Raw genomic sequence first — 9,777 nt, 5'->3', positions numbered from 1 at the left:
ATAAATAATTTAGTAGTGTTTTCGAGCTCATAAAAATGGACATTATCAGTTCTCAAAAATATTTTTCGAAAAAATAGGAATTAAAGAACAAATGCAAAGATTGTGCTCAAACGCATCATCCTATGTTCGCCCAATCGACTTCGTTTCTCATCACCTGATAATCTTTTAATTAATCGAGTTTTCAGTGTTATTTTTTCGTATAATTAATAACAAATTTCTCGATCAAATCAGAGTATATCACATTTAGATCCACAGAATCGTTATGAGTTGATTAACAAACGATCTGGCAAAGATTTTCACTAACAAAAAGTATAAAAAGCTACTGTGGATTAGAGTATGAATACTACAACTCCAGTAGAATATTGGATTCACTGTGAACTCGAAAAAATTCGTATCTAATCTATGAGGATTGTCAATAAATACAACAATTTCAAAGGTACCATTCAATAGATAAATGTTATTTGGTGGATGCGATCTATTTAACATCGAATTTTGTACAGAATTCCACGCAAACAAATAATAACAGCTTTAAAAAACGATGGCTGGAGATTTTACATATTGCAAGAAGTAAACTTCAAAATTTTTTGTGGCGATAATTTTTCGTCGCATGAGCAACTGTAAAGGTTTTCTTAATTTAAAATTATAAAACAAAACAGGATGTTTTTCTGAGGTATTTCAACTACAATAAGTAGCTCAGACGAAAATAATTCTCTACTTCAATTAGCTCAAGTAGGTTTAAACTAGTAGAATGCATATTAGGTACTCGACTTACACTGCATTATTGCGAATAACAGGAAGTGCATGCCATTTTATTATAAACTTCCATTTGAGAAAAGGAGTGACCATGTAACCCAGAAAATTACAGGAGAAATCTTTGTAGCTCTAACGGAAACGGAAAGATGTTTTCAATACTGCCACATTTTTCAGCGATCGTTCCCTGAACAGATCGTCAAGATGACAATTATTACTATGTGTTGCCGTTTGGCCGTAAAGACGGCAACCCTCAAACGGATCTACCTATAGCAACTTGAAATTACCGGGGTAGGTTCGAATCACGAATGCCTCAGCCAACTAGCCATTTCTTAAATATAAGCATTAAAAATTTGCAATCCTCATAACGTCGAAATTACGAATTTGATGGAGATGAAATTAAATTTCAGAGGAATATCAATTTCTAGAATCATGCAAAATTTCATGTTGATCCCTGCTTAACCAGAACCAGAAAAAATTCAAGAAAAAAGTACTCAATATTTCCACGAAAATAAATACTACACAAACAAATTTGTCATATAGAAAACTGTTCTGCCGACCCACATTTTTCATTGCAAAAAGCACTAAACGATATTTATGTAAATATTTCATTAATTTCAATGAAAATTCAGTGAATAAGAGTATAATACTCGTACAGAAGGCTCATTCTACCACTGATTCATTCAAAAACGTTCATCCATAAATATCGTTTTTGAATTTTAAACTCGTAGAAGAATATCAGTTCCTTCTGCACTTATAAATAACTTATAACTATTCATTAATTCAAATTAAAAATGAACTGAAAAATCAGTGTTCCTGGAACTTACCGAAAATAATCAAGAATTCGCGATATTACCATTGAAGGATCCAAAATAAATCAGATTCAACAAAATACATTCAGCAAATTCAAAATCAGTCATCGAAGATAATTTCTCCAAGTAAATATGACAGAAGTCAATTTCAAATGTTTTGTCAAAAGTTTTCAATAATTCTTCATTGAAGAAAAATTGCATTTTATATGCAACAAGTACAAATCAAGACAATGCAGTATATTCTATATGGGCAGGAGAAAGTTCTTATCTCCTGTAATGAAGTATTATGATTATTACCATTTTCCACCGAAGAAATATCCATCAGAGAAAAGAAATATCCATGGTGTTATTTCAAATTTTCTATTTCAGAAATATATAATGGAAAATGTTTATGAGATAAATACAAACAATTTTCCAAGCAAATTTTATCTCATCCAAAAATTAATTTTTTGGCAATCTAATAAGATTTGAAATGTGCATATTTCTGAATAATTACTTTAGCTGCATTGCGCAATTTATTGCGCCGACGTGTTTGATGTGCTGGACCAATCACACTTGCCCACGAATTACCCTCGTTGCTGTCGTGTTGTGTCATAATTGACAATTTTGGAAATATGTATTTTTAACACTCCAGAAAGATCTTTATTTTATGGTAAATGAAATGTGTAGCAGTAAATGATATCTAGAAGAATTAACCAGGAACATGTTGGATTTTGTAAATAATAGCGGCATGGAAGTATACTCTAGTTTATGGCTTAAATATTCGCCTTTTTTAGCACTGATCTTATTGAAAATTTTTGTGAATGGTAGGTGTTCTAATCAAATTCAAACATGAATTTCACTTATTAACTTTTATTGTAGTTTCAGAATGTGCAAGTCAAGCTGAAATCAACAGACATTTAGAACTAGGCAAAGAATACTTAGCAAGAGGTCAACTATCAGATGCTCTGATTCATTATCATTCAGCTGTTGGTGAGTGATTTATTGTTTACCTCCCTATAAGTAACAGAGAATAGCTCTGATGGGGGGCAAAATAGACCATTAGGTCGCAGTGAAACGAAATCTCCTTAATTAAATCTAAATCTATAAGTAACATTTTGTATCAACTGACTGAAAATATTTTTATTATAGATGGAGATCCCAACAACTACCTAACTTATTTTAAACGAGGTACAGTCTATTTAGCATTAGGCAAGGCCAAAAATGCACTCAATGACTTGGACAAAGTCTTAGATTTGAATCCAGATTTTACCCCTGCTAAAATGAATAGGGGTTTGATACATTTAAAACAAGCCAATTATGATCAGGCACAATTAGATTTTTATAATGTGGTGAGTTATATGCGTTGACATTTTTGTGTGGAAAATTTAATGAAGTTAAATTTAATTATTGATAAATTTTATTAGACTCGACTCTCTTAATAGTTCCAATTAAATTGTAGTTGAGGACTGATCCTTATAATGCAGAAGCAAATGAGTACATTCAGAGGATAGAACCAGCGAAGGAACGTAAAAGAGCTGCTGAGTATTATTATGGCCATGATGATTATCCTAATGCCATACAGTTAGTCACGGAAGCTTTGGAGACTAGTCCATGGGCATCATCATTGTATGAACTAAGGGCAGAAATGCAATTAGCCAATAATGATTTTATGGCAGCAATTTCAGACATAAAAACAACAACCAAATTACAAAGTGACAATACAGAAGGCTATTTAAAATTATCCAAACTTTTATACAAGGTTGGACAAGCAACTGATTCCTTGAAAAACATAAGGGAGTGTTTAAAGTTGGATCCAGATCACAAGGAATGTTTTCCATTTTATAAAAAAGTAAAAAAAATTGAAAAATTCATCACAGGTGAGATTAATAAAAATATTTTGAGTTTATTTGTGAATACCCTGAATTCTTGATCAGTTCTGTTCAGATACCTAAAAACTCCAAAATTGCACAACATTTCTAAGATTCAGGTTCCCTCATGATCTGAAATATAAAGAGATTCAGACTTTTTTACATAAAACTAATCCTATAATGGTATGTCCACAGAGGCTCAGTCTGCTCTAGAGAATAAAGAATATCCAGATTGCATTTCTAATGCTGAAAAAGTATTAAAGAATGAGAAAGAAATCCCAAATATAATGTTTGAAGGTAAAAAACTACTGTGTACCTGTTATACTGAGAGTGAACAATCTGATGAGGCCATTCAGATTTGTAAAGAAGCCTTAGAACTCGTAGAAGATGTAGATATTTATTTCAGTAGAGCAGAAGCATACCTCCAAACTGAAATGTATGATGATGCTCTGCGGGATTATAGGTAAGTGATAATGATAAAAAAACATCTTTATCAGGCAGATATACACAGCTGTTCCAGAATAAGGTCAGAAAATTTCAAGGGAGTGATGAAGTTATGGTTTTTCTTTAATATCTTAGAAACTGCATAATATATAAAAATGACATTTATATTGTTATAACTTTTATTATAACACTTAGAACAAGCATTGTTGTTACTTTTCAAACTTTGTAAACTAGAATTGAATTTTTTTTATGTTCAGAGGCGGATAATATTTGAATGAAATTGGTGTCTTTCTTCAATTTGATATTTCCATGTGTTTTCAAAATAAATGGACAGGATCATTTAAATATTCGATATTAAGGAAAAATGATTTTTTTTAAACTTAGCATCCTGTATTTTGGTGAGAAAGCATTTTGCAGACAACTTTTTCTTGAAATACTGTTAGGAATAACCCCTTGAAATTTTCTGACATTATTCTGGATGAGCCTGTATAACTATGTATTACAAGTATTGAAAAGCAAAATATCCATAAACATTTATAGTCACTGAAAATTTTCAATGTTTTTTATTATGTGTATATGGAGCTCTAAAAATAATATATATTTACAGACGAATATTAGAAATTGATCCCCATAATGAAAGGGCGAAGGAAGGTCTCCGAAAGGCAGAGCAGAGACAAAAACAATCAGAAAAAAGGGATTATTACAAAATTCTGGGTGTCAAACGTTCTGCTACTAAGAAAGAAATTGTCAAAGCTTATAGGAAAATGGCTCAAAAGTGGCACCCAGATAACTATACGCTTGATGAGAAAATGAAGAAAATTGCTGAAAAGAAGTTTGTTGATATTGCAGCTGCAAAGGAGGTGAGAGATGATGAAACTCAATATAGCTAACTAATAAATTGATTTTGATGTAACCAATGAATGCCCACCGCTAGAATCAGAATCTGCAGGATAATATTTACTTTCATATATTGTGCTTTATTTTTTATGTCTTGATTGTTGATTATAATGACATATATCAAAAAGATAGAAGAATGAAACCTTTCAGGCATGCATTTATTATTTTTATATACTTTTTGTATCCTCGAGAAAATTGTCATAAATGGCATTGATTAGAAGTATTTCATGACTTCATGACTTAGCTGGTTAACAGAATGATTGTATTTATACAGGGTGGCCATTTGAAAACGAAACAGACGAGATTACAGACGAAATAAAGTTTTTCGATAGAAATGCTCGGACAGGTCGATTTCTGTTTCGAGGGGGACAACTTAAGATGTAGGTTACGGACGCATAGCGCTTCAACCCTTGCTACTACAACCCCCACCCCCAATTTTTGAATAGGGAAGATGGGGTGAGTGATACCTCATTTGAAAGGTATTTTTATACTGATTTCAGCACAGTAATTGTTTTTTCATTTTATGCATTACTTCTCGAAATATTCTCAACTAAGTATTTGAAAATGAAGTGGTGTTTTCATGGCACTTGTAGTGTTTTGTGGAAAATCGACATTTTGAGCTTCAAAACAACCATGACTGTGGCTTCCTTCCTAACTAACTAACGCATGAATATTTCAAGAACTAATGCATAAAATGAAAAAACAATGACTGTGCTGAAATCAGTATAAAAATACCTTTAAATTGAGGTATCACTCACCCCATCTTCCCTATTCAAAAATTGGGGGGGGGGTTGTAGCAGCAAGGGTTGAAGCGCTATGCGTCCGTAACCTACATCTTAAGTTGTCCCCCTCGAAACAGAAATCGACCTGTCCGAGCATTTCTATCGAAAAACTTTATTTCGTCTGTAATCTCGTCTGTTTCGTTTTCAAATGGCCACCCTGTATATATTCAAGCAGAAGTTCATGGAAAAATTATATGAACAAATTTGAACAAAGCTCGCTCAATTGATATTTACATATTTGTCCATTATTCACAGGTACTCACAGATGAGGAAAAGAGAAGACAGTTCGATATGGGAGAAGATCCTTTAGATCCAGAGTCAGGAAAAGGTGGAATGCCAAATTTCCATTTCCAACATTTCCACGGTAGTCCTTTCCAATTCAAATTCCACTTTGATTAAGCGTAAATTTTTCCATTTTATCACAATTTTTTTTGTTGTGAAAGTGCTAGTGAGAAGTGACTGATACTAACTGAAATCAATTGATAAATTCTAGTGACTTTTTGTTGATTTATTTATGTTATTAGCTCTTGATTTTTTTTTCTTGAATAAAATCGTATATTTATGAAGAAATCATGTTTTGAAAAATTTCTGTATAAAAATGTACATACATTTATTTCAGGCCATATTATGAATGAATTTTTATTGCACAATAAAACGTGATTACATGTTATGTATTTAAAAGATTTTTCTTCATGAAATTTTTGATATAATAAAAGGGAATATTATTTGAAATCGACTGATAATTGTTGAAAATAGAATATTGTAAATATTTCAATTCTTAATAAATAATTTATATTCAGACTTCTTTCCACTACATACTCACCCTGAAAATTTCAATTCTAACACATTCTATTAGAGAATGGTGTACAGGATAGCCGAACGAGCGGACAGAATTGATTTTAAACCCTTATTCTTTATTAAAATCATTTATAACTATTCTCGTATTGATCTCTTTACTTCAGAATAGAATAAATCTCAAGAAAACGTGTTGTTATACAATAATCAAATAAAAAGATCGATAGCTGCAATGATACTGAATACTTTATTTCACCCCATATTAACACCGGATTCAAATCTCACCTCTAGAAATTTTTTTTTTATCGACATGTTTCCATTGATTTGAGTTGAGTAAATTGGTATGACTAGTTCATGATCTATACCTACAGAGGGCGACACATGAAATCTATTTGTAAATTTTCTAAATAGTACGAATTGATTAGAACATTAAAAATTGTTACGTCAGAATAGTCTATTCTGAAACAAGTTGCAGAATGGGCTTCAATTCCAACACGAAATTCGAAAACGAGCGACGAAGGAGCGAGTTTTCGAACACATAAGTGTTGAAATTGCCTTCTGCAACGAGTATTAGACGATATTTTCTCTATTTCAGTCAAGTTTTGTGAAATATTGTCGAAATTCAATGAAAATTCAGATTATATATCCTAGCGACTTTTGTATTGTATCTTGGCAGTTGGTGTGACTGTTACGAAAATTGACAGATTACGGAATTTGAATAAGATTCGTACGATTCGAATTTTGAAATAATTTACAATTACGCATTAAATACGTGAATTAGGTCTGACGAAATAGATTTAGCACTACCAGAATTAAAAGAAATTGCGAATAATGTTGCAAATAATTTCGAAATTATATTGACCATTATTGACGTTTGTTGAAATTTGATAGGATTGGAAGTCAGTATAGACAACCACAAAACGAAAAATTTAACCGAAAACGATGCTGTAATGAGTTCATTACAGCACTGATTTTAGAACTGTAATGAACTCATTACGATACTGAAATAGAGAAATAAAATTTACTCTAAAAAATATTCTTAGTGCGAATTGAATACATATTTCTATTCGATCAATGAACCAACAACCTTCTTTGTCAAAAATTAAATTGAATTGTTGAAAATTAAATATTGATTTGTATGATCAATATTAAACACTTTTTTTTGTAAATATTAAATTGTATAGATCACCATCTTAAAATCAAATGAAGTTTTTTGGGCAACGAACCTTATGTCAAATAAAAACAACAGAAAAAGAAGAACTCACTTTATGTTACCATAGAATATTTGAAACATTTAGTATCTGCCAGACTGTTGAAAACTCTCTTTCTAACCTGTCACTAGCTAAATCGGTAAGTATCCGATATATTTGTTGATTTTGTTTGAATTAATTTCAAATTTCCAACAATATTTTTCTATAACGATAAATAATTATGTTAGGTTTAAGTTTAAGTCCACATGGATATTTTTGGTTCTGTATATTTTGTGATGATTTCAGATGAAATGTGAGTACTGAATTTTGACATTTATTTTTTTTCAACAGAAATGGCCAAAACGCCTAAAGTAGAGAAAAAAGCTGAAAAAGCTTCTGCTGAAGAAAAGACAGCAGTAGTAAAAAATAGAAGAATCAAGAAGAGGCATGGTAGATTATACGCTAAAGCCATCTTTACTGGTTACAAACGTGGTTTGAGGAATCAACACGAAAACACTGCTCTCCTTAAAGTAGAAGGAACTTCAGCCAAACAAGACAGTTGGTTTTATGTTGGTAAAAAATGCGTGTATGTGTACAAAGCCAAAAACAAGACCTGTGTTCCCGGTAAACCCAAATCAGTGAAATCTAAAGTAAGGGCCATATGGGGAAAAGTAACAAGGCCCCATGGTACAAGTGGAGCAGTAAGAGCTAAATTTAATAGAAATCTGCCTGCCAAAGCTATGGGACATCGCATCAGGATTGTAAGTGGTTATGATCTCTATTTAAATGTTTGAACGACAAATTTTTAATGAGTTAATTTGATGGAATCAACCCTAGTTCAATTATTCCGTGTTATTTATTTTTTCAACATGCTTAGTAAATATTTATTATTATCAACTGCCCAATCATAACCTCATATTTCATTAACCGTTTGTTTTTTCTTCCTAACGGTATTAGTTTTCCTCCTGTTATCCTTCTCAAGTATATTTTAATAACGAGCTTTCATTAAAATTCGTGGAGAAATTAGTCTTTTTTTCTGTGATTACAAGTAGCGCTTAGCTTGTACCATATCACTAATATTTGTTCGAATATTTCGAATCTGGGAAGAATATGGTACAAGCTAAGTGATATTCAAACTCGCAGAAAATCAATTTGAAATTCTCCACAGCACTGTAGACCACGAATATTAATGAACGCGTTAGTTCCCAGATTCGAATTATGTAAACAAATGTTAGTGGTAGTTCAAGCTAAGCGCTACTTGTAATCACAGAAAATCCACTCTAATTTCTTCACAGCACTTTTGACCACGAACTTTAATAAACGCTTGTTACTATGTTTGTGAATTTGAAAATTTCATTCTTATCCCTTGAATTATGATAATAGGTTCCATTAAATTTTTAATCATTTTCCATGATGCTTAATGACATTTGAAACCATAATTTCAATTGATGAAAAATTCAACTGAGATACTATTGAAAAAAATTCATCAAGTTTTGTTTCTGGGATGGAATTCTAATCTTATTATTTTTTTTTTTTCAGATGTTGTATCCATCATCAATCTAGAGGTAAGTTATAATTTGGAAGTTTTAAATACTTTTTTGCTTGAATTAAGTTTGTTCTGTAAAAATTTTCCATGATGCTTAAAGACATTTGAAACCATAATTTCATTTGATGAATAAATTTCACTGATATTTTCTTCTGAAAAAATCAATATTTACTGTATTAGATTTGAATTCTAATCTTTTATTTCTTGTTTCAGATGCTGTATCCATCATCATATAACTTAAGACCAATTAAATAAATAAAAACTAAAGCCTGGTTTTATTATCCTTACAAAAAATCTGTATTCATTGAATACTATTATAGCTATTGGAACAATATGGACTGGGAATATACAATACATGTTCACTTCTATATTCCTCTATAATTTTATAATTATATCCTTTTATAAATTGAATATTCTACGTGTATGTTGAAATTGATTGATGATATACTAGTATTTTCAACTCTCAAGGTACTGTGCTTGTTTATTATGGTACTAAATCATTAATAATTCAGTTCAGATAGAAGTACAGTTGAACATTTGTTGGCAGTTGTTAACTTTGCATACCAGAAGCAATGACGTTTAATTGGCATAGATTCGTTAGTTTTGATTATAGGTTCAATTAAAAATCAGCATATTAACAATATGTTGAGTCAAATATAAATTAACAACTTCAGTGAAAATATTTGCAGTCTAATCTGGTATGATTTAAAT

At 31.1% G+C, this 9,777-nt stretch overlaps 2 protein-coding genes across 3 annotated transcripts; both read left to right on the top strand.

The window, feature by feature from the left end:
• The first annotated feature begins 1,830 nt into the window (after positions 1–1,830).
• LOC123678971 (dnaJ homolog subfamily C member 3) lies at positions 1,831–6,209 on the top strand. 2 transcript variants are annotated; one of them, XM_045616263.1, is made up of 7 exons: positions 1,831–2,368; positions 2,424–2,534; positions 2,694–2,893; positions 3,004–3,416; positions 3,603–3,875; positions 4,464–4,716; positions 5,791–6,209. In XM_045616263.1, the coding sequence occupies exons 1-7, from the start codon at positions 2,266–2,268 to the stop codon at positions 5,932–5,934; spliced, it is 1,497 nt and encodes a 498-aa protein (XP_045472219.1). In that variant the 5' UTR covers positions 1,831–2,265; the 3' UTR covers positions 5,935–6,209. The 2 variants fall into 2 exon arrangements, with proteins under 2 accessions (XP_045472219.1, XP_045472218.1); XM_045616262.1 differs by having other exon boundaries at positions 1,925–2,368; positions 3,004–3,421; positions 3,608–3,875.
• Positions 6,210–7,606: 1,397 nt separating this feature from the next.
• LOC123678970 (60S ribosomal protein L35a) lies at positions 7,607–9,333 on the top strand. Its single transcript, XM_045616261.1, has 4 exons — positions 7,607–7,680; positions 7,872–8,281; positions 9,060–9,085; positions 9,280–9,333. Exons 2-3 carry the CDS (start codon positions 7,874–7,876, stop codon positions 9,081–9,083), a joined length of 432 nt encoding a protein of 143 aa, XP_045472217.1. The 5' UTR covers positions 7,607–7,680; positions 7,872–7,873; the 3' UTR covers positions 9,084–9,085; positions 9,280–9,333.
• Positions 9,334–9,777: the final 444 nt, after the last annotated feature.

Source organism: Harmonia axyridis, chromosome 4, assembly GCF_914767665.1.
Source record: "Harmonia axyridis chromosome 4, icHarAxyr1.1, whole genome shotgun sequence".
NCBI classification, from domain to species: domain Eukaryota; kingdom Metazoa; phylum Arthropoda; class Insecta; order Coleoptera; family Coccinellidae; genus Harmonia; species Harmonia axyridis.
Note: the sequence above shows the minus strand (reverse complement) of the source record. Positions and strands in the feature narration are given on the sequence as shown.